At 33.9% G+C, this 25039-nt stretch overlaps 3 protein-coding genes across 7 annotated transcripts; 1 reads left to right on the top strand and 2 right to left on the bottom strand.

Moving 5' to 3' along the window:
* The first annotated feature begins 4849 nt into the window (after positions 1-4849).
* On the top strand, positions 4850-7628 carry LOC108463694 (uncharacterized). Of its 2 annotated transcripts, XM_017763597.2 has the most exons (7): positions 4851-5136; positions 5241-5487; positions 5586-5738; positions 6042-6147; positions 6251-6365; positions 6988-7060; positions 7143-7628. In XM_017763597.2, exons 1-6 carry the CDS (start codon positions 5089-5091, stop codon positions 7024-7026), a joined length of 708 nt encoding a protein of 235 aa, XP_017619086.1. In that variant the 5' UTR covers positions 4851-5088; the 3' UTR covers positions 7027-7060; positions 7143-7628. The 2 variants fall into 2 exon arrangements, with proteins under 2 accessions (XP_017619088.1, XP_017619086.1); XM_017763599.2 differs by having other exon boundaries at positions 4850-5136; positions 5586-5723; positions 6988-7309.
* A 92-nt stretch (positions 7629-7720) lies between these two features.
* On the bottom strand, positions 7721-12516 carry LOC108463693 (5'-adenylylsulfate reductase-like 4). Its single transcript, XM_017763595.2, has 5 exons — positions 12421-12516; positions 10244-12228; positions 9489-9676; positions 9283-9407; positions 7721-8460 (listed from the first exon to the last, which is right to left on the bottom strand). The coding sequence occupies exons 2-5, from the start codon at positions 10439-10441 to the stop codon at positions 8012-8014; spliced, it is 960 nt and encodes a 319-aa protein (XP_017619084.1). The 5' UTR covers positions 10442-12228; positions 12421-12516; the 3' UTR covers positions 7721-8011.
* Positions 12421-21491, bottom strand: LOC108463692 (uncharacterized). Of its 4 annotated transcripts, XM_017763592.2 has the most exons (7): positions 20366-21491; positions 16675-16816; positions 14807-16586; positions 14505-14728; positions 14075-14212; positions 13563-13974; positions 12421-12516 (listed from the first exon to the last, which is right to left on the bottom strand). In XM_017763592.2, the coding sequence occupies exons 1-6, from the start codon at positions 21364-21366 to the stop codon at positions 13618-13620; spliced, it is 3642 nt and encodes a 1213-aa protein (XP_017619081.1). In that variant the 5' UTR covers positions 21367-21491; the 3' UTR covers positions 12421-12516; positions 13563-13617. The 4 variants fall into 4 exon arrangements, with proteins under 4 accessions (XP_017619081.1, XP_017619078.1, XP_052885218.1 ...); XM_017763589.2 differs by having other exon boundaries at positions 14505-16586; XM_053029258.1 differs by lacking the exon at positions 12421-12516 and having other exon boundaries at positions 13338-13688; positions 13849-13974; positions 14505-16586.
* Between the last annotated feature and the right edge of the window lie 3548 nt (positions 21492-25039).

Raw genomic sequence — 25039 nt, 5'->3', positions numbered from 1 at the left:
ATTCAAGAGTATATAATTCATATATTCCATGTATTGCCAACATATTTCATATTCTATTTTCAATTCACTATTTCACTTCCATTTCTCATACCATGCCATTTCAATATCAATTATAAAACTTTATTATTCATTTACCCCTATTAATACGATTTGGACTTGGACTAAAACATGGATCCAACCAAAACACATCAGTTTGGCACCTAGCACCTCATCGAGTAATTCAAAGTAGTAAATTGACACCCAGTGTCTCATCGAATAAATCTGAAGTAGCAAATTGACACCCAGTGTCTCATCAGTTAAACTGAAGTAAATTGGCACCAAGTGCCTCATTGACTCGAAGTTGAACAAATCCCTGAACTCTTCCAATCTTATGGCATGTCATCTATTTCTGACTCAGCCCGATATGGTTAATAGGGTTACTCACTTTCCAAATGCAACAAATATCCAATATTCAAATTTCACATTAATATTCATTTCAATTCAAATAATCATTATATTCATAATATATATATCAATTCAATCCATTCAATCAACTTTTAATTCAATTAAATGTCAAAGTGCCGAATACTCACCTCAACACTTATCATATGTATTAAATAAAAAATACAACTATTAATAACTAATTTCGGATTACAGAAATACAAACCAGAAATTCCGAACTATTCGATGTCGACTTTATCTTTCCCCTTTTTAGTCGAAGATTTCAGTACGACATTAGCTACAGAATTAAAACAATTAAAATTCATCAATACAACACAATTTAATTTCATATTGAAATTTTCAATTTTTACTCAATATTTTCCTAAATTTCAATTTAGTCCCTAAATCGAGACTAATTTTATTTCTTCACAATTAATCTTATATTTTATGCAAATTCCACATTAAACTAAATTTAAATCCTATTTTACTTAAATTCCTAAATTTTAAATTTTTCACAATTTAGTCCCTATTACTTAAAATTTACAATTTATTCTACAATTTAATCTTTTTCGTTTCTAACTTAAAAATCTATCAATTTAATCTCTAATACTAAAATTATTCAACATTAACAACACTTAAAAACTCAATAATTTCTAAAATTTTGACATGGGTCAAGTAGTATTTAACACCGGAATTCCAAAACCATAAAAATTACAAGAAAAGGGGACTAAATTGACTAACCAATTAAACTTTAAACAATTGAAGCCCCTAAGGCTGTGGCTTTCTTTCTTCTTTCTCTTTTTCTTTTTCTTTCTTTCTTTCCTGTTTAGTTTTTCTTTGTTTCTTTTTTTTTTCTTTTATTTATTTGTTTTATTATATAATATATTATACATACTTAAATATTAAGCTTTTATATTTTGATATATAATAAATTTATAAATATCTAACTTATGCCGCCTCATTTATAAGCCATGGCATAATTGCTTCTTTGATCCCTTTAATTTTTTAATCTATAATTCAACTTTCACCTTTTATGCAATTTAGTCTTTATACCTAATTACTCTTAATTCATGCAATTTCACCTAACCAAAACCTAATTAACCCACAACTAGCGTCGTAAATATTTTTAACAAATATTTACGAGTCCGATTTACTGTAATGGAGTCTCGGAAATGAACTTTCCGACACCCGTGACTATCGGGTCGTTACATCAACTCTTATTATTTTATTTATTTTATTATTCCAAAGTTTTTAATAATTATTAAGTAGTTTAAGTTATTTAGGGGTTTATGTCAATAAGAAAGTTTAGTTTAAAATCACTTCTTGTTTAGATTAATTAGAGTTCTAGTATACTTAAGAGTTTTATTTAGATTTATTTAGCTAGCCTATATATAAGCCTTTGCATTGTACACAAATCAATCAATTCATTATTATTCAACTTCTCTTCTAAGTTAATAAATTCTTTTTGAGATTTTTTTCAATAATTTCTCTTAAGTTTTTCTAAGAAGAGTTTTAACAATCTATTGAAATTGTGAGGATCATCTTCAAACTTTTTCTTGCCACGTTTTCCATCTAGGAGGGCAAATTAGAGCCGCTTGAAGGAGGTTGTGGATTCTTCGTGTTTCTAAAGCTTCTTAGGACTTTTACTTACCACGTTCTATATTTCCATCTATCTTCTCTATTTTTTTCCTTACTATTTTAATAGTTGATTTATTATTCTATTTTATTTATTTATTTATTTATTTATTTTTACTAGGATTCGGTTACATTTCAGGTTGTGTCAAAATCCAAATTTATTTCTGAATGTCTAGAGCCCTAAGTCAAATTCGTGACTTGAACAAACTTTACGATCCGCTTCCACATTCATCCACACTCATTCTGTATCATTAGTCAATAACCACAATTACACCTTGTACTATTTCCATATAACCAATTTTTACATGAATTTACAATTCAATCCATTTGGAGTTATAAGTGTCAAATTCATTAATTCAGTTTATTCAGCTTGAATCCCTTGGGACAATTTTATTTTTTTTCTTTGCTTGAAATTTAGGGTATGGATGGATGGAGAACATTAACCTTCTATTTCTTTCCAATTAATTTTGGTTTTTATACCATGTTTTTGTTGGAAAATCGTATTTGGAAAATGTAACGGAAAATAAATTTAGGAAAAACCAGAGTTTAAAATCAAAATAAGAACTTGGTTGTGATATCTAAAGTAATAAACACTGAATCAAAATTGTACATTTTCAATTCGTCTAAGATGAACACTTTGACCGAGTAGTCTTTTCCACTATCCTCAAGTTCATGTCTATCAAGTGTGGGTTTACTTCAAATCAGAAACTTTTTTACAAAAATTATCACTGGGGTAATTTCATAATTTATCTAAACTTTTGGACCAAGTTATAAATAAGAAAAATATCTCTAGGGTTCAGAGAATTTTCTCTCTACAACTTTCTATTGAACTCAAGTGTATGTAAATAATGACCCAAGACTCTATTTATATAGGAAGAGTTTAAATAGTTCAACTATAATTAAACTTAATCACTTTAATATTAAATTAATAAATATTATATTAAATTTAATATTAAATCTTATTAAATTAATAGAATATTTATCTTGTAGATAAATATTAAATTAAATTTAATATTAAGATAATCACTTTAATGTTAAATTAATAAAATACTATTAAGAAAAGTATTAAATTAGATTAAATATTAAATTTATTAAAATAATATTTTTTTTGAAATAATTAATCTGAAATTAAATTCTCTGGTAGAGTCCAATATGAGCGTAATTCTTCCACTGCTCAACCACTGAAGAACCACCACCGTCAATCATTTTTTAGCCACCGGAATGCCGCCGTCGTAGCTGCCGGCACCTCGAGTTAGTTCGGTTTTTGCTGGTTCACTGGCCTAATCGATCTAGTCTTGCTACCAGTTAAACCGTAGACCCAGTTTCACATACTAAGCCCGATTAGACCAATTTTTGGGTCTTGGTCTAGATTTTAGGCTCTCGAGCCCAATTTATTTATTCTGTAGTTTTATTTATTTATTCATCATTTAAATACATAGAAAACAATTACATATTTACTACAATATAAGCAGATTTCCCAATAGTTTTAAACTTAATTAATCTAGTTAATCTTTCTTAATTAAGCTTTTTAATCATGATTTAATATTTAAACCACCATCATCCACTAACACATTTATAAATGGTTTAATTTCCATTTTGGACTTTTGACTAATTGCAATTTAAGTCCCTAAGTCTTTGACCAATTAAAAACATATAACGATTGGACATTTTCAATTTAATCCCTATACCCTAATTAAGAAATAAATAGAAAAATTGAAGGACCAAACATTAATATTCTTTTATACCAACTCAATATTTACAGATCCGGTTTACGGAAATGAGGTTCTGAAACTACATTTTTCGACACTACTGAAAATTGAGCTGTTACAACTCTAATATAACATTCCACTATAGCAATGCTTATCGAGCATCTCCTCCACGTCCATGCCGCATTTGAACTCAAATATATCATATCTAATAGGGTTTAGTGACATTAGATATCTATATTCCAAGCTTGTAATTCTCTTCCAACTTGAATTCGACACTTTCCTTCTAATTCTTGATTGAAGCTCGTTCAATTTTATACTCCTGTTCAAAGTCAATTCTGTAGATTGGGCTAATACAAAAACGACTCCAATATCAATGTCACAAATTTTATCATTGCTATAAATAATAACTCTAATTTGTCTACTCATCTTCGCCCAAATAACCTATTTCACATGTTTAAAATGAAAATATTATACAAAAAAATAAGTACTCATTATCCAAATTAAAACAACGACACTTAATTGAACTAATTTACTTGGTTGAGTCTATTTTTAAACTTCAAAATTTTAACATCAATAATGACCTCCTTGTAAAAACAATCTGCTTGAAATTTAACTATAGAAACCTCTACACAGAATTGTCTTCATTTTATAGGAAATTCTATCACTGAATATGAAACATAATTTCAAAATGTTAAAAAAGATTGAACATGACAAGTTAAAAAAAAAATTTCTAACAAGAATCGTTTTTTCTGAAAAGATTTTAAAAATAACATTATTATCTGTCACCAAAAAAATTGTCACGGAAAAGATTAGATAGGGTGTCTGAATTTTATCTTAGGATTAAAAAATGGGCAGTTGGGGACACATTTAACTGGAACAAAAACTCTGCCAGCAAGAGATGTTTTTGTGTTTTTTCTCTAAAAATGACATATTTCCCTTAAATTTGAAAACAAAAATATAAAACCTAAAATCCTAATTTTAATTTAAAAATGACATATTTTCCTAGTTCACCCCAAAGAAAAACTAATTTTAATATTAGATTATTGTAAGATTTTGAATAAAAAACTACAACAAAAGTAATTAATTAATATTATTAAAACAATTAAAAACTCGCCAAAAGCAAGTAATTTATCTAATTTTATTTTCTGAAAATCTCGTTCTCTACTTTCCTCGATCCTTCGATTTTCTCACCAACCAAATAACATATCACTGTTTAGGGTTTTGGTTTTTACTATTATCTTCCTCCAAACCCAAGCGAGATTTTTCCGTCATTTCTTCACAACCATACAGATCACAACTGCCCCTCTTTCGTTCTTAATGTAAAATGTCAAATCTCGGTGACGATTTCTCTCAATTCGATATATCAAAAGAGGTACTTTTTTTTTTTTTGCTTCAATTTGTGTCAATACTGTCATATTTTAGATATTCAATATGTTAAAAAAAATTGTTTCTTTTTCTTAATTCTGTTTTTGGCAGGAAAAAGACAAACTTGTTGCAGAAGTAGTTCGTTACATACTGTTCAAAACACATCAAAATTCAGGATGTCCAATTAAAAGGGAAGAACTCTCTCAATTAGTCACTAAAAACTATCGTCACCGCTCGCTTCCTGCTTATATCATTAACGAGGCTAAAGCCAAACTCTCCACCATTTTTGGTTACGAATTAAGGGAACTTCAAAGATCACGTCCTTCTTCCACAAACCACTCCCGATTGTCTCAACAGAGTAGCAATTTTATTGCCACCCTTTGTTTGGATTTTCACAAGTTTATATCAAATTTTACTCTTGACTTCATAATTTCAATGGTGTTTATTGTTTTTAAGGTGGAGTTGATGCCAAATCCTATGTTGTCATAAGCCAGTTACCAGCTGAGGTGTATAAGAAATATGTTGAGGATGTTAATACATCTCATCTTACTGGTTTTACTTTTGTTGTGATCAGTATTGTGCAGCTTTCCGGAGGTAAAATTGCTGAAGGTACATTTTATTCATCTATATATTAACCTTACAATTTTGGTATTAACGTTTGAAGCCAAACTTGCTGTACGTATATGGCATCTTCTTTTTCTTTGTTTTATATATTTGTAGGTTATATGCTTGGTAGGGTGTCCTGTTTATCTGTCAGCCAAGTGAACTTATCTAGCTGAAAGTTATCTACTTGTCACATGTTTAATAGTGTTCTCTTGATGACTTATGGGGTGAATTTGTTTTTCTTTTTCAATTTTTTGCGCATTTCTTTTTTGTTTTTAGATTTCCACACAAACTACTACTCTTGTGCAGATAATCTTTGGCATCATTTGAAGAGAATGGGATTGCATGAAACTGATGAAAACCACCCAGTTCTTGGTAATGTGAAGCAGGTATTGGAGACGCTTGTCCAGCAAAGGTTAGGGTCTTCCTGATTGTTTGTTGTTCATAATGCCTTATACTTTCATCAGCCAACTGAATTGGATAGTTCCTTAATGGCTGTTCCTGTTTTCTTTTTGTAGATATTTACAGAAAGATAAGGTCAGTGGCCCTGAAGGTACTACTTTGTTTTATGAGCTTGCTGAGAGAGCTCTAGATGGAACCGTAAGTGACAGGGTTAAGCAACACATATCACAGGTATTGATGGCAAATACTATGGTCTTTATGGATAATATTTACTTATGCATTGCGAGTTCTTTTTAAATGCTTTTACATTGCCTTCTTGATCAGGCACTGCTTTTTCTCTCTGATACTTTCCATGTAAATTTGATTTGGGAAAGGTCCATGAATACAGCTGCTAATGGAGCTTTTCCTCTCCATTAGTAATTATAATTGTGTATGTTATAGGTGTTGATTAGGTACAAATTTATCATTAATAATTTGTCTTCGTGTATGGCCATGTACACATTCATGCAACTGTTTCAAATACTGATTCGGAATGATAGATTCAGGTCTTGCTTTCGTTTTTGCAGCAATGTTTTCTTTGGTTCTGGGAAAGTTGCATGAACATAACACTGCTACTAGAGCTATCCCACATAATTGATAGTTTGCGAACCTGTGTTTACTTGTATTCTGGACCATGGACCTTCATTTACAGCAAACCTACAATTCTGGGAAAGCAAGTGACGTATAGTAGAATCATGGATATTCTATAATGCATTTTCATGTTCATTTAACTTTTCTATGCTACACTCGCAAACTCAAGTTTACATTATCATTATTGATGTCACTGATCTATAGGGATGCCTTATCTTGGCAGATTGTAAAGAAAGATGATGCCACCGTGGATATCTTATAATTGCTTGATGCTAGCTATTACCGAGTAATTGGAGGTAGATGTTTTGAGTTTTTGTTTCATGGCCGATTCATGTCCAAGTGAAGCTCAGTTCCTCATTGGATGTTTTTCTTGTACAGAAGGTTTAGGAGCCTTTCTAGTCATTTAGGTGCTGCTGCATTTGCTGTTGTTTTTTTTGTTCATTGCTTGCCTGGTGCCCTCCTGCTATTTATGTATATCTGTGAGAGTGACACCGGTTCTTGGGGTTCTAATGGGATCGGTTTAAAGCAATTGTTCAAACAGGAAATACCGATTCCTTTTAATTAGACAGTATCTATATTACCTTGAGATTACCCGTGCTCAAGTGGATGACACTTTGCTGTTTATACCATAACGCGAATCCTCTTTATACGGAGTAAGATTTTGTGTCGCTTCTAATCACGGAAAGATGAATCATTGCATCAGAAGCTATGTAGCCGAGCAAGATGGTGGCCTATTATGGTCATGGATGACAACTGCATCAAAGGGACCTCGATCTGATGCTCAAGTACATGTATTCAAATCTGTCCAGTCCAAAATTTTATCCAATCCGTAAGGTTTTTTATGTTCAATCCTGATTGAGAAAATATTTATCAGATCATATATCCAGGCATTCAAAATACCGCTCAACTTCCGAACAGGTAAAGTACACACCTCACTTCCAAGTAAATAGTCAAGATTTTGCAGCTCCAAGTGATAATAATATAAGATAGAACACGAAGGTTTACCATTATTTAACAAAACGTGGCAAACATGCTTCAAATGAGCCAAAAATGGCTCACAAAGTTGCAGCGCCGTTTTTTGGTGTTAAATAATATTGACAAATGAAACTTTACTAGTTCAGGGTCGACATGCCATAATTCAAATTAACACCGAAGTTGATGTATTAAAAAGTCATGTATCAAAAGGGCTCCTGCTTCCATGAGATTGCGGCCAAAGATTTCAAAGGAAACAACATATACCTAAGGGGTTAGCGACATCCAGTTACTGGCACAACACGATTTGTGTTAGCGTCACCAATTGAAACGGTAGCAAGGGATTTAGAGGCCCATGCTCTAGCATTCATTGCGCCTTGCAAGTTGCTTCTCTTGCAAGGTTCCTTCATGGAATTAAACAGCTGGATTGCTCGTTTCAGATAGGCCAAAGGATGTTCCAACAAAGTCCCCAGTTTAACATTTCGAATCAGCCGTCCCCATGTTAACTGAGCAAATACAAGCAAAGTAGGATACAATAGGTAAAGCAATCTACAAAGCACAAAAGTGGTGGCCAAAGACAAATATGTCTCTTGTCGAAGTAAATTCTCCGGAGATCTTGCCCACGAGAATGGGCAGCTTTCCTGCTCAGTGCTATTATGCTTCTCTTGATTTGACAAGTGTCCAATTTTTTCCAATGATGTTTTATCCAGAGAGTTCTTAATGCCTACAGCAATGTAACATACTCATTAGAAAATTAAACAGGGGCAATAAGAATAAGAAAGGGAAAAAGTGATACCAGCTAAGATACTGGCAAAGGAAAGAGGTATGACATGCTTTTCATAGCCTCCAGTGTAGAAGATTAATAAACACCGAACTTTTTGTTTAATTGAACTCCCTATCTTGGAAATGAGTGCATCACAAATTAACATTACTTGGTGGGGAGCATTTTCAGGCGGGAAACAAAGAGCAGGAAGGGATTGTAAATTTGTTAAAACCCAAGCAAAGACGACAACTTGAGGATATGTTTATTTGGCATGTAGGATCATAGATCCTATATGTAATGTGATAATACACGATTTTATTGTCAGTCAACTTATTTTATCTCCATTGGCATCATCCTACTCATGTAGGATTAGTCTTTAAGAAGAGGACTGCTATGATCCCAATAGGATGAATTTATGAGGGGATGAGGTGCTACATTTTAGTTTTACATAAGTCAAAACTAAGACAAAATGAGGAGAATTTATTGCTCAAAGCTATCTTGTCACTCTTATCCCATCAAATCCATAACCTTATGCACTAAAAACACACAAACACACACCCAGAGAGGAAAAAAAAAAAGGAAAAAAGAAGAAGCATGATCGAGCAACCAGACAGGTTAATCACACAACATACTAGCTAGGACCAGAAAGCATTATTAACAATAAGTAACATAAAAAGCAGAGATCGAAGGATGAAAAATAATCTCTATTAAATCTACTGCATAAATCAACTCAATGAAATACAGATATCACAAAATTCAGAAGTTGCAGAACAAAGGCCTTACCAGTGACATCACTATAGAATGCACCAAGAGATTCAAAAGATCGATTTCCATGATAACGTGCACGCATCGTAGAATTTAAAAGGAAAAGAGTAGGAAACCCGTGAACTCCATACTTTGAGAGTATGCTGAAGAAATCAAAATCCACTGTTTAGTTTATATATACTCGTAGCATGCAAATACCAAATAAAAGTTATACATTTGAAAACCTTGGTCTGACAGATGATTCTTCAATGGTAAAATGGGGAATGCAAGGATAGGAAGAAGAAAGGATATTGATGCTTGGTCTAAAAGACCTTGAAAAGGGGCACCAAGATGCATAGAAAAGCACTGCTACATATCCATGACCGTTCTTATATACCATGTTAAGCGCCTTTTGCATCGAAACCTCATCTCCCTTCACCGCAACAAAGAAAACGTATAATTAAAAAATTGCACGAACAAAAAATTGATCAGAATTCAATGCAATTTCAAACATGAACTTATTTCAGAAATGTTAGTTCCTTTAAACCCAATGCTATGAACTGATAGAAATTTAAAAAATAACAAAACAAATAAAAGCTTAAAGAATTTTAAGATAAGTATATTTCCAATTCCACCACGAACATTTATAAGATTATTGAGAACTAATCTAGCGAATTTATATAAAAATGGAGAAGTGAACGGTTTTTCTTTTCTTTTTTTAATAATCAATGAATATGTTTCTCAGCTCATACATGATAATAGGGTATTCTCTCTAATTTTGCAGCAAAATTTACTCTGACAAGCACCCGAAATGAAAAACCCAAAATCCATTCCTTTTTTTTTACTGCATATATTTAAGGGGAAAACAACTTTTGACTAACCCTAATTAAAAATGCAGCATAAACATAGCCTAAAAAGATATAATTTTCAAAAGGAAGGGGTAAAATGAATAAGATAAAAAGGGAAAGAGAAGCAAATGAAAGACAGAATCTCATGGTACCTCGGTAACGCCAACGAAGTCGATAGATTGAGTACGAGCAGAGATAATAGGACAATAGGAGTCTCTGAAGTCAAAGATCGCGTCGGAAACGGAGACCTTGGGACATAACGGAATCCTTAAAGGGACGAAGACGGCGCACGTTAGCCTCCACCAGAAAACCAGTATTAGCATCCTCGTTTGCCATGCCTTCGTACCCATCAACTACCGACAATGGTTTGCCGATTGACACGATTTTTTTTAAAAAAAATCTTTTAAGGCTGGCCAATTTATAATTATTGTTTTTTTTATATAAATTTTTAAAAACCCTAAAAAGTGATTTCACATATTCAATCGGAGAAAGGAGAAAATAGGGAGGAAAAGTTGTTGCGTAGTATATACATACATATATCACGGAGAAGATGAGTTATAATGTATTGAATGACATTTTGGGTATTATGGGGGAACTTCAATTTGGAAGGATCAAACTATAGAAGAGTTGAGTTAAGCGAAAGCTGGTCTTCTGGTCATAGAGTAAAAAAAATCCAATAAATAAATTAATGTTAGTGGGCTTTTGGTCCTTAATTATTTAATCCAAGAAGTACTTAAGGTAAATTTGTCACTATACTAACCTGATAAACAAGAAATAACTCGATACATTTTCTTAATGAAATTTTAAAAAAAAAAATTACTTTCGTGAATTGTCGTTTATAATTACTAAAAGAAATTGCTTTTTTAATGAAACAAAGAAATAAATTGTTGAAAGTCTGGCTGACAACTTGGATAGTTTACATTTTCGTTGGATTTGGCTTATTTCTCAGGTACAATACAAGGTTTTTTTTAAAGTAAAATTTAGGACCACAAGGATTGAATGAAAAAAAGTACTATTTTGTAAAAAAAACCATAAAAATTGGTTTGACATTACAAGTTCAAATGTTTATTAAATTCGAATATTAAATTTTGACGAAAATTCAAATACGAAATCCACTTCGATTTTGCTTCAAATGGTATTTAGATTTTAAAATCTATAATAACTATTATTGGATGCTCAAATGAGATATCGATTTACATATTTGTAAAATAAAAATAAATTTTATACTTCTAAAGGAACTCAATAGTTTGATGTAGAATCCTTTCTTACCACGAAACCAAATATTTAAGGAAGGTAAAAATGCATTCAATGGATGTCACCATCTAATAAATATTTTTTTATTCCGGTAATAATATTTAAATAGGAAACGATTTAAAACAAATTTGAACGTTAACAAAACAATCAGATTCAAGTAAAAATAATAATACAAATATTAAAGCTGCTAACATCTCTTCTAAAAATCCAAGCTTATATACAATCAATCATAAAAATAAGGTTATATGTACCCGTATTCAAGACCACAATCCTTTATTTTTTCCCTTTAAAATATCAATTCTCCTACCATTACCATTACCAATAACAATAATTAATTTTGTTTTCAAGCAGGGTTAAAATTATTATAAACAATCAAAAGGGTAATCCTACCAGAAACATATTAACAAGAAAAGCTATGGGAATGTTTTAGAAATTGTGTTGCAAATCCCTTTTAATACTTGCATTTTCATGATATGATAACATTTGCACCACGCCAAACATCTAAAGTTTGAAACACTCAAAATTCATAAAAATGGCAAGACAGTGCAAATAAAACATCTGAAAGCAGAAAAGAAAATGCCATAGAAGGATGGAGAGATATCTGAAAACTATGAAAACTGAAAAGCTACCTGATATCAAATACAACAGCATAAGAATTTTCACAACTACTCTTACAAGAAATCATCAAACAAATCCAAGGGGACAGAGGAGGGGGAGGTCCCTAATGCTAATTGCTGATCTGCCTGAACCCTAGTTTAGACTAACACAGCAATGGAAAAAACAAAATGCAGGGAGTCAGTTTGTGATATACATACAAATGAACCAAGCCCCAAGCAGCATAATTGTCAAAAAAGAGTAATTGCCGCACGAAACATTCAAATGCCTAGAAGTACAACAGAAGCTAAGGTTATGCGTCTCGGTTATTGCCCAAGTCAGTGTGTAATGATTTCTCAATTCTTGTGCTGGAAATGAAGAACTAACACAAGATTCTTGAAAATCAAATGTCAACTGATAAACTAGATGATTTGGACCAAGTGAAAAGGTTCAATAGTGAAAGGCAAAACAAAAGTCGTACCAGAACTGCAAACTCTGCCTCCTGAAATTAGAGAGGACGATAATTTGATCAACCTATAAGCACTAGTTCAGCCTTCCAATTTGTTTCAGCTGCTGCCTGCAAAAGTTTTTGAAGCCATTAGCATACCTATATTTATCTACCATCTTTAACGATAGTAGTCTCTTTTTTTCAGTAGGGTTAGAAGCATCAAGTGAGAGGGAATAAAGTTGTTCAGCAAGTGCCGATAGAAAGAAGCAAGCAATAAAAAGAGCTGCCATTTGCTCCATTTTCCATGCTCTCAAAAAAAAAAAAAGAAGATGAAAGAGATGAGCATATAGACTGGGAAAGGCATGCACATACAAAACCAAATTCCAGTATAGTGTCTATTTGACAGAATGATAACTTTGAGCTGACCCCATACAGTATCTTGTAGGAATGCCAAACACTTCTTTTGCAGATATGAATAGCCCTTTTTCTGAGCAACTACAACTTTTGCAAGTTACTTTTGCAAATTGAAAAACTGAGCAAGTGACTAGAACATCAAATCACATCATTTGAAAGGAAAGGACCACAGCACATTATAGGCTAAAGCAAATAAATGATGTCAGATGTAGGGACTTTTCAAAAATCATACAGGAGAATACAATGTACCTTCTTTTAATCAAATTTTTTCCTGGCACAGCAGTTTGTGTCCAATTTGGGTATGGTAATATGTAAAGATTGTATTGTATTTTACACCATAGCACAGCCCAAGCTTCAAAACAACCTTGAACGGTATCATCTAGATTGAATCCCAAAGAAAGATGCTGAAAGCTCTAGCAAGGTTTATTCCATACAATACTTACAGCAGAGGCCTTACTATTTGTACTCTGGAGTAAAATTCACACACACACACACACAAAAAAAAAAAAAAGAAGAAGAAGAAGATATCACAAAAATTTACACTAATTTATGTAGGGTCTTGTTTGATTTCCATTAATCATGTAGAGGTTATAATATTTAACCATAATCAACTTGAATTATGTCACCTTGAGTTGAGAACTATATCAAATGCTAGCACTTGTAGTGTCCTTTAGAGAATAGTACATACATACCAATCAATCCATGCAATCACAAAAACTTGCCTTATATCTGAATAATAGCTTGTTTGATGTGGAAGTTACCTTGTGTCATAGACTTGGGAATCACACATGCTGGTATGCTTGTAAACATGCTATTTTACATAAAATCATGGTTCCTAGAGAACCTAGCCCGACAGTTGGCACACATAACCATTGTGCTTCTCTGTGCTGCGATATCAACAGCCTCATTATAAAACTGATTTCCACACCAGGAGCACAAGGTAGTGACCTGATGTCTGCCAGCTATTTTAGGCAACAGCGGCAAAGCATCCTTTCCAAGCCACACAGAGTCAAACTTTAATGCCATCTCTGAACCATATGATGGTACCTTGGAGTTTCCTGAACGAGAACTTGGTTGAGCAGTCATAAAACTATATTCCATATGTTCCAAGTTATCTGATAAACCTGATTCATTGCTGCACTTCCCACTAATGTTGAACATTTCACTTTGACCCTGTCCATTATGACAAAATTGCAGTCAAATTTCATCAAGCAAACTACCACTAATTCATTTTTAAGCATTTATTTACAGCCTCTCAATTATATGATGATACCTTGGGGTTCCCTGAACAAGAACTTGGTTGAGCAGTCAGAAAATTATATTCCATATGTTCTATGCTACCAGATTGCAGCCCTTCAAAACCTGATATACTGCTGCACTTTCCACTAATGTCGAACATTTCAGTTTCACCCTATCCATTACAACAAAATTGCAGTAAAAATTCATTAAGCAAACTAACACTAATTTATTTATTTAAAAGCTTAACTTAGTGGACAAATATAAATTATTTATTTGCTTTCTACTTAGAAAGACATCAGCGTTCAGCCATTACCTTCACTTTAAAAACTTAAATTCAAGATCCCACACCTTGAAAAATCAAGCAATTGAACATAACATACAACCCTCGACACAAAATAGCAGTTTCTTGCTTTTTTTGCATTTTATCATAGCTTATAAGAGAGAATGAGAGATCATATCTGTACCTTATGTGACATCCAGTCAAATGTGGGGTAATAACCAGATGATGTCAACAATTGAGATGAAGTATCAGCCAAACCACTCAGCAGAACATTTCCTTCATTACTTTTCCATGTGAGCCCAGTCATGGAATCCTCAATAGGTCGTGCATGATTGGTATAACCAATCATTATTTCATTATTCCTTGCATTCTGAAAATCTTGTAACCTAGACCCATCATGTGCTGTGCCTGCATGAACCATGTTCAAATTATTTGCAACATGTGTTTGTTCACTACTGGATAGACCGAAGAAATCCTCAAAAGCACCTTTATTTTGCTTTGGTTCAAGAACAGCACCACTGCTAATACCAGGTACATTATTTTTACCAGAAATTTTTTCCCTATTTCCAGAAAAATGTGGGGAACAGCTTTCCTGAACAGTGCCTGTCAAAGCAAATGTGCCTACTCTAGCATAAGCATTTCCAACAATGGAGCTTCCCCCTTTGTGTTTGGGCTCCTCTTTCGAAAAGAAAGAAACTTTGTTCATACTAGTTTCATAGTTACTGTTTTGCTGATTACCATACTGTTGATAGAGAATGCTCTCAGACCCTTTATCCTGTTTATACTCCGGTGTGCAAGTATGTGTTTTCTTATATGAAGATGGGCCAAATAGACGATCTTTAGTCTTTTCATGTTTGACACTAGCTAGGATGTTAGGATCCACTCCACTGTTACGGCTGTTCACACCCGGACTTAATCCTCTATAATTTTGGGCTCCATCAAGGTCAGACACCTCCACCGTCCGGCTGAAGGCCTTAAATGCATTATTGTCAGAAGGAAATATTTGCTCCCTGCCATGTGAAGTAAGCAAGACTGTTTCACTTTTCTCTTGTGAGGGTTTTTTCATGGGGAGATGGCTTTGAAAACAAATAGTAGGTTCAATGTTAGCGGATTCATTGACCATAATAGATTCCGGATCATCTAAAGTGCCAGAAACAAGAATCAAACTATTGCTGATGACACATGTTTGATCACCTTTAGACGAACTTAAACCACATCCAGAACCTCTTTCATGTGTAGAATCTATTGTAACAGAAGCCCCTTTCAAATGATCTACAAGATTAACTCTTTGTTTGTTGCCAGAAGCAATAAGTGAACAACCTTCACTGTAATTTCCCTGTACATTATCAATTCTGACATTAGACAGCTCTGTGCTAGTATCAGCACAACCAGCTTTTGGGTCATCCCTTGTAGCTTTATCCTTCAAATCAACTTCCATCCCTTTCAAAAAGCTAGGAAAATGTCCATCCTCGGTATTTTCATCACTAAACATATTTCCCTTAGCATTTGGAGCAAGGAAACTGGTGTTCAAAGCCATCTCTCTCTTCTTCTCCTCCATTGAATTAACAGCAAATCCAACATCAACTTTATCTGAAGGTCGGGAAATCCCTTCTTTGTCAGACGTAAACAAGATGCTTTCAGAACCCAAACAAACATTAAGATCAGCAGCTGCAGTAGCATCAGTGATGTCCCCTTTATTATCAGTTACAAAACAGAATTTAATTTTTGTATCACAGTTTCTGTCAGCTAACACTTTTTCATTCATGTTAACCTTATCCTGTTCATCACGAGACAATAAATTGCCTTCATGATTGTATTTATCAGTAAACGTTTCAACCAGAGCATTTTCATTAGATTCACTGCAGCAAAAACCAGGTCCTATTTCATTACTGCCAGCAGAATTTAATGGCTGAACGGTGTTTTGCTCTCCAACTGAACCTTCAACTTTCTTCATATTGTTCTCCATGTGGATCCCAAGATGGCTACTGTAGCAGTTCCTTTCTTCAAACAGTTGGTGACAAAACTGGCACTCAAATTTTCCATTTTTTATTTTTACCTCCTCAGTAGCTGGGGTACCATGTCCAGAACTCATTGCTGATCCTTTGTGAGATGATAACAGGTGGCATATAAAATCATCTTGCAAATTAAAAGTCATGGTGCATTTGTGGCATTTTATCGTTTCAGCTCTCTGGACTTCCCTTGGACTCCCTATTTTTAGTAAGGGAGATCGCTTCTCATTTTCAGAAGATCTACATGTAATTGGCAACTGTAGACAGCATTTAACATTCTCATCATCAACTGCATAATCAAAGTGGAGATGAAGTGTAAATGATGAAACACAATAAGAAACTTACATTTCCAGGTGTGGGTTTGACACCCAAATCAATGCCATTGTCAGCATGACTCAACGTTTCCACACTTGAACCTTTAAGTCCACCAAAGGAGAGCAAGTATGAAGAAACCTCCTTGCAGGACACAAACTGTTGGCCATTAGGGCTGGAAGGTACAGAATTAGGGAAAAGAGTGTAAGAAGGACACAACCAACAAAGTTAACAAAAAAGGAATTGAAAACAGAAAATCACAAGCAAGAAAGTTCTTGAATCCCACCTCCCTCCAGTCCCTATCTCCAGCCCTTTCTTCCCATTTTTTTAACTTTTTTTTTTTTGAAGGGGGTTGAGGGTAGGGGACTGATAAAGAAATGTAGCAATTGAAATAAAATCAATAGAAATGCAACAGGTCATGAGTAACTGCTAAACTATATATATATATATATGAAACAGATCCTAAAGACAATGAACATTTCAATATTAATTGAATACAAGTTAGGAGTGCCGGAAACATAATCTACTTTAGCAAAAGCAACAAATAAATAGAATTACTCAAATTTGACTTTTATCTATTTCCCTTTTTTGTTAATAAGTCATCTAAATCTCTCTTAGTGGGTTTCATGTATTCAACAACTAATCTGATAACTAAAACCAATAAGAAACAAAAAAAGATCGTACTCTACCATCTAAACTCTGAAGATTCAAGAGCATTATAGTAAAATTTCCACAAAATGCTATATGAAATTAACCCAAAAATTGATAATAAAAAATTTAACATTTCAGAGCAAAAACACTAGATTATTCTCTACCAAACAAACAAAAGAACAAAAATTCAACAAAAAAAAAAAAAAGGCTGGAGAGAACCAACCTTAGATGTAGGCATACTATGACGCATGCAGAAATTATGTGTATTATATTTAGCACAAAGAAAACAGGTGCAATGATGGCATTTCTAGAAGAAGGCTTTGGTCTACTCTGCTTGGTCTAAAACAGGTGGTAAGAGATTATCCCTGGATTCTTCTCGATGACTTTAATGTCACTCTTTTGCCTCCAGACAGCTCTAACTATAATGGGAATTCAACTATTAGTTCTGATATGAAGGACTTCAGAGATTGTCCGGATTCTCTTGTAGTTCTTTATTTTCCTTTTAATGGTTCATTATTTTCTTGGGCAAATCTTCAAGATTGGAATTTCTTGGCTAAGAAGTTAGATAGGGTTCTGATTAATGACAGCTGGCTGTTTTGGTTTCCTCAATCTAGTGTTGAATTTATTGCTACTAGGTTTCTGATCACTGTTTAGCAGTTGCTTGGTTACAGAAGCAGCAATTCTCCCCACCTAAACCATTCAATTTTTCATTTTTTTGACTCAGCATAAGGGTTTCATGACAATAGTTCAAGAATTGTGTGTCTTACCAGTGAGAGGCAATCCCATGTATGTTTTGTTTTCGAAGATGAAGAGACTAAAGAAGGAACTTATTGCTCTAAACGTACGTTTGTATAGTGATATTTCTCAGAGAGTAAGGGAGACTAGAAGTCGACTTGCAGCGGTGCAGTTAGCTGTTCTAACTAATCCACGTGTGACTCTAGTTGAGTCTCTACTCAGTTTGAATAAAGAACTGAAAGAGTTAGAGGAAGCTGAGAAGGATTTCTATAAGCAAAAAGCTAAACTGAAATGGCTTTGTGATGGGGATCATAATACCAGTACTTTCCAGAGCTATGTGAAAAAAAAAAAGACAGTCAATTGATGTCCTTTTCGATGAAAATGGGATCAGGCTTGATACTTTTGAAAAGGTCGCAGAGAAGATTACAGGATTTTAACAGAAGCTGATTGGCACTAAAGACATGAATGTTATTGGTCGTTCAGCTGAATTGTTTAGAGACCCTCTGCAATGTTCTGCAGACAAGGAAGCTAAGTTGATTAAAGGATATGGTAGGAATACCATTTTTGCTAGATGTGCACTCAAAATTGATTTGAAGAAGGCTTTAGATTCTTTGAATTGGAAGTTTATTCTTGCTATCCTTGCTGCTATTGATTTGCCTAAACAGTTTTTTAAGTGGATTCAGGCTTGATTCACTACCTCTAGATTCTCTATAGCCTTAAATGGTGGTTTGGTTGGTTATTTTAAAGGGGCTTGGGGTATTAGGCAAGGTGACCCATTGTCACTCTAGCTTTTTGTTCTTTCTATGAATATTCTGTCGAAGTTGTTGGATTTCGAGGCTAAGGAAGGTCTTCTTAGCTATCATCCTAAGTGCCATAAGATTCAATTAACTCATCTGTGTTTTGCAGACGATTTGCTAATCTTTTTAAAGGTAAAGTTGATTCTGTAGTGGGTATTTGTAGTATCCTTTCCACTTTTTATCAGCTTTCTGGGCTTCAGCTTAATGCAAGTAAAAGTGAAATCTTTGCAGGAGTGTCTCGTGAGGAGCTCCATTTTATTCAACATTTGACTGGCTTTAAAATTGGGCAGTTGCTGGTGCGTTATCTTGGTATCCCTCTAGTTACACGAAAGCTGTCTAAGAAGGATTGTTTTCCATTGTTGGAGAGGATCAGATCTATGATCACAAGTTAGGCTGCAAAACAGTTGAGCTTTGCAAGGAGAATGCTATTGATTCAATCTGTTATTTTTCAGATGCAAAACTTTTGGTGCAAGCATTTCATTCTTCAAAAAGGGATTCTCAATCAAATCAACCAAATGTGTTCTTGTTTTTTTTTTTTTTTTGGAAAGGCAAAGAGGATTCTACCAAGGGGGCAAGAGTGAGTTGGAAAAGGATTTGTTCTTCTAAAGTTGAGTGTGGTCTTGGGATGAAAGATCTTGAAAGTTGAAATAAAGCTTGTATTATCCAACTGATAAGAATTATCTTAGCAGGTCAGAGATCACGTTGGATTGCTTGGATTCAAGAGTATTTCCTTAAACGTTCCTCTTTAACTCAAGTGCAGCTGAAATACAACACAAGTAGGAGCTGGAGAAAGATAATAAGGCCAAGGGAGGAGACTTTGGTTGTACTGGGCAGCTCTGAGCTAAATGGGAGATAGGTTACAATTTCCAGAATTTGGGATATAATCAGACCAAAGAATGAGAAGATTGCATGGCATATGATAGTTTGGTTTCCACTATATTCCCAAACATTCATTTATCTCTTGGATGGCTATCCTTGATCATCTCCCAACAAAAGGTTGATCAAGGGGGGAATGAGATGAAATCAGGGACGATTTCTTTGCTGAATATGCATTTGCAAAAATGATACAGGAGCAAGTTTTACTTCTATGCAATATTCAGAGGGTTATAATGTCTTGGCAACTTGAATTTAATTGGATGTGTAGCAGACTTAAAGGTAAATCTCTTATTAGAGTTATCTTAAAATTGACATGGAATGCTTTTTTTTATGCTATTTGGAGAGAAAGGAATCGAAGGCAGTTTAGGTAACAGATATCCAGTGAGGAGGTCATTAATAGAAGTATTAAAGAGGTGATCAGCTTCTGTGCTTAGTTTGAAACATTTTGGAATAAGTGGTATATATTTTTTTTTTGTTTTGTATAGGTACAAGGTTATGTTGTTTTGATTGTTTTTACAGCATTGGCTGTTTCTTTGGATGAATATAAAACTTATCCCCCCCCCCCCCCCAAAAAAAAAAAAAAAGAGATAAACAGCGTTGATAAAATATGCAGGCTATGATTAACGAGAATATTAAAATAAAAGTAAAAGAAAGTAATGGAAAACCTTATATATCGGCTACAAGCTAACCAACAATGGCCGGCTCTCTTCTTCACGAAGAGCATAAGCTTCCACCCTCTTGGAAGCACATTCCCAAACCCAGCTGCGTCGATAATCCTCTTCTTCTGGCTTTTACTCGCCCATTGACCTTCTAAACCCTTCATAAACTCCAGCAGTTGCACCTCTGTAACAATCCCCTCAGTCCTCCTTCTCAACTCCTCTTCAATTCCCAGAATCGCCTCTACATTCACAAACGCTGCCTTCTCAATTTCGCTCTCAACTTTCTTTTCCTCGCTTGCAATCACTCTACTTTGACTCTCCTCCCTTCGTGGCCGCCCTCTCCTCCTCTTCCCTTCGTTACAACTGCTACTATTACCGGCATCCGCTGTCTCATTTGGCCTAAAGGTTTTCATTTCTTTATATTCCTCTATTGCTAAAGGCTCGCTCTCAATCAGCCAATTATCTTTCCCGTCCCTCCTTGGCCTCCCTCGCTTCCTTTTTCTTAAACTACTACTAACAATGTCGACCGGAATATTCTGCAAACCGGAATTCCCGTTTGGATATTCAATTTGAACCGGCACAAGATCCTTGTCATCGTACGGTTCGTCAGCTTCGGGGTTAGCAGGCAGCGAATCATCGATGTTGAAAAGTGATTTAAGCAGAGAGAGGGCGTTAGAGCTTTCTTCGTCAAGAGATTCAGGGTTTAGGTATAGTGAACGAGAAGGGAAGGGCTCGGAAGGAAGAGAGGAATGTTGGTGGTGTAGGTGGCTGCGGGGTGCGGCGAAGCGGAGGCGGAAGAAAGTTTGTTTGCGACTTCCGGCGGATTCGTTGAAAACGGAGCGGTCAATTTTGGGAGTGAAGAGTTCGGTTTCGGCATTGGAAGGGGAAGGAGAAGAGGAGCATAAAGCAAGGGAAAGGAGGTCGGGTTGAGAGAGGAGACGGAGATCTACGACGGAGATAGATTCGATGTGGAGGTGATTGCGGTGGTCGACGGTGGCGGATGCCATCGAAAACAGAGGGAGAAAAAAAAAAAAAAAGAGAGGAAAAAGCGGAAGTGTTCTCTCGATGCAACTGATTGGGATGGGATTTATTTACAGGGAGAGGGAATTGATTTAATTGCCCAACCAACTGTTGCCACGTTGAAATATAAACGGGACGGATCGGATTTAAACCGGGTTTTTACTTTTTACCCGAAATACTAGCCCAATCGCGGCCCCACCCTGAACTCTCAATTTGGGCTCATCCAGGGGCTTTAGCTAAATTGTATTAGAATGTCCAATCCATTTTCAGTTGTATTAAATAGTTCCATATAATATTCCCAAAGTAAAGTCTGGTATGAACAAAATATATAAAACAAATTGAATTATTGGCACTGTTACAAATATTTTAGACATAATAATTTATTTAGATTAATGCTTTTTAATTTAGATGACACATTAGCATTTAATTAATTTTTAAAATTTTAAAATTTAAAAGTATATAAAATTATTTTAAAATTAAAACCATTAAAATGATTAAAATGTATAAAAATTAAAAAACTATTTTTAATTTTTTGAATTTTAAAAATTAATTAAATGCTGACATATCATCCACGTGTATGCTATATTAGCAAAGTTAAAAAGTTAACTTTTTCATCCATTTTGGAATGATTAGACAAAAATACAAATTTAAAAGCTAAAAAAGGCGAAAACTTAAAGGGATTGGCTAAAATGGTTCTTTTTTTGTAAAACTGGAGGCCTACAAAAATCATTATGCCAATACTTTAGTACTATAAAGTGCATGTCCATTAGAATAAAAAAATTGATATAGTTTAAGTCATACTTTAGGACTCTAATGTGCATTAGAAGCATCATTTTATTTCATTTATACTTCTTATGTGTGACACCCCAAATTTTTTAATAAAGTAAGTGATATTGTTCCAGAACTTGATCTGGTAAAATATAGAAGAGCATTTGAGGAGCATTATTATTAATGAACTTTTAAAGAATTATTTTGATTTTTAGAAAAGGGAAATTTAGAGAATAATTGTGAAGATGTGGTCTTGGTATAAAAAGGACTAAATTGTAAAATTATAAAAGTCATGGATGATAGAGTAAATTGATCATATTAAGGAAAATAAAAGTCAATAATGATGGGAGAACATAAGGACGCATTAGATTGAGTATTAATTTGATGAAAGTCACTTTAGGGATTAAATTGGAAAAGTTGAACGAAAATGAGAGTTTATAGACTAAATCGTAAATTTTTAAATTTTATCAAAAAAGGTCCTGAATGCAAAATTATGCATGGAAAACCCATAATTAATGTTAGTAAGTACAAAATATAGAAATTTTGAAGGACTAAGTGTCTTGAATGGAATAAAGAATAATGATGAGGCAAAAGGTGTAAAATGGTAATTTTTCTATGAAAGGATATTTTGTAAAAATTCGACCCAATGAGCCTAATTAGTCCCTTGGCCAAATTTCCTACCATATTTCCACACTTAGACATTTTTTTCATGTTAATTAGTTAGTTGATGGGTTGTCATGCTTAGGTGGCATACTTATCACATTCCTTAATTTTAGGAGATTAGTTAGAGTTTAAGAGGCTACAAATAAGGTGTGCTGCCTATTGGTTATGGTGCTCTGAGTGTAGTATATTCATTTGTAAACTTGTATTTTTTTTTAACAAATTGGTTAATAAAACAAATTCATTGATATACTTTGTATAATTGTCTTTATATGGGTTTTGCACACAAAGCAAAATGGAAGCAAATGTTGCTTATTGGTTATCCAATGTTTAACTGATACTAAGCAATATTATGTGGTCAGATTGTAATATGAAAAGACAACTTTTATTAGTAGACGAACCTAAACATGTCCTTAGTCTAATTGGAAATGAGCAAACCGATTGAAAGACGAATATGTCGTCTATCAAATTCCAACTCGGGAGATGCTTTATTTTGGGCATCGGAGCGGATGACTCTTAAAATATAGAGACATAGATGTGGCTGACTAGGCTGATAGTACATCGGACTGGACCTAAGAAAAATATATTCTGAATCCATTTATACGTTTCTTCACTTGTGACGTTCATAGTGTAACATACTTAAATCCTGAGTAGATGACGGACTATGTATGCTTGACTTATACACTTTGATGTAAGTAAAAGTTTGAGTTTAAATAGATAAGGAACCGAAAGATAGTGCGTTAGGTGTACGACTTCTGCAGTATGTAGCGTCATTCATAATAGTGGAATTCATAGCTCAAGACATGGGTAAATGATATCCTCTCATTGGTATTACATGGTTGATGAAAAGTAAACCTGGCCACAGGTCATTCGTATTTGTGATGAATGACTTGATTACTATTTGATAGTAATTGACTTTTCATTAAAAAATATGTTGATAACTCTAATATAAAAAGTTATCTTTAGTACTTTTAGCTAATATTTTAGTTGAGTTAAGCGAGGTGATAACTTTTTAATAACTATTTTGGCTATAATTCTATTAAGTATGTAATATGGAAGGGTTTTACTAGAATAATACATATCAGTCATTTTCCATGCTAGAATATGCAATTTTATCTTTGAAGGTAGCTATTGAAGTCCACTCAATGACATAGCTATACAGCAAGTAGCACTCACTGGCGGGGAGCTCACAGTGTACAACTCATCCGATGGATATAACATCAATTTATTGTTTGATGTATAGTTGTTTATGCTAAGAGTAGAAAACAAATACGTTAGAAGAGTACTTGTTTTTGTCAGTGTGTTTGGTGTATTTTATGGGATTCGCCATGTGGCGAACACCAGGTTTGGTGAATTCTAAGGTTTGGCGGGCGCTTCTGTTAAGGTATCTACCAACCCTAGATGTTTGGGCGAACTCGTTAGTCCGCAGCTTGAGAAGTTTGTTTTCGTGGTTAGCATATGTATGATAATGTGATAAGTGATGTTACAGTTTAGTTGAGACCTAGTTAGAATTGAACTAGGATACTGTAGATGATTTGATACTTAATTAATTCTTCTTGAATTTATAGAATGATCGTAGGATCCTCTGACTTTCCACTAAGTTCTGTTCTTGAGTGTCTCTTCTGTAAAAAGACATTAGAATATCATGTTTGCATATTTTACTTTTGCTTCTTCTTTTTCCTTTCATTTTCACTAAATTTTAGAAATTCAAAGCTAGCATCTTTAGTAAGAAGTTCCAGTATTTAGCTGGCACCGTTGTTAACACTAGATTACTAGTAATTTCCAGTAAACCCTTAGATTATTATCAAAGGAATTTAAGTGTTTACAGGCAATGCATGCATAGGTTTTAGAATTGTTCTCAAGGAAGAAAACTTCCTGATTTGCATGCTACCAATTGGGTTACATGTTATTGATTCATACATTCATGTCAAATTTCTATAGTTTAATGATCTGATAGATGTGTTTGTCTCTTTTTTAGCTCAAGAAGCTAACAAATGTCCAAGCAAAAAGGGTAACTAGACTTTCTGATGAGTTCATTTTTACTCCATGTGTTGTAAATTCTATTGTTGTTTGTACTGTGTTAAGTAAGTGTTCTTTCTCAATGAAGTAAGTGTGGTTTTTAGTCTTGTGGTATTCAACCAAAATTATTAATGTAGGTACGGTCTGTTATGTTTTAGTGTGTAACACCCTTCTTACTACATGAGCCAATACCATCAATATGTGATATGTGAG

The sequence above is a fragment of the Gossypium arboreum genome, chromosome 1 (genome assembly GCF_025698485.1).
Source record: "Gossypium arboreum isolate Shixiya-1 chromosome 1, ASM2569848v2, whole genome shotgun sequence".
Taxonomy (NCBI): domain Eukaryota; kingdom Viridiplantae; phylum Streptophyta; class Magnoliopsida; order Malvales; family Malvaceae; genus Gossypium; species Gossypium arboreum.
This window is presented reverse-complemented; position numbering and strand designations above follow the sequence as displayed.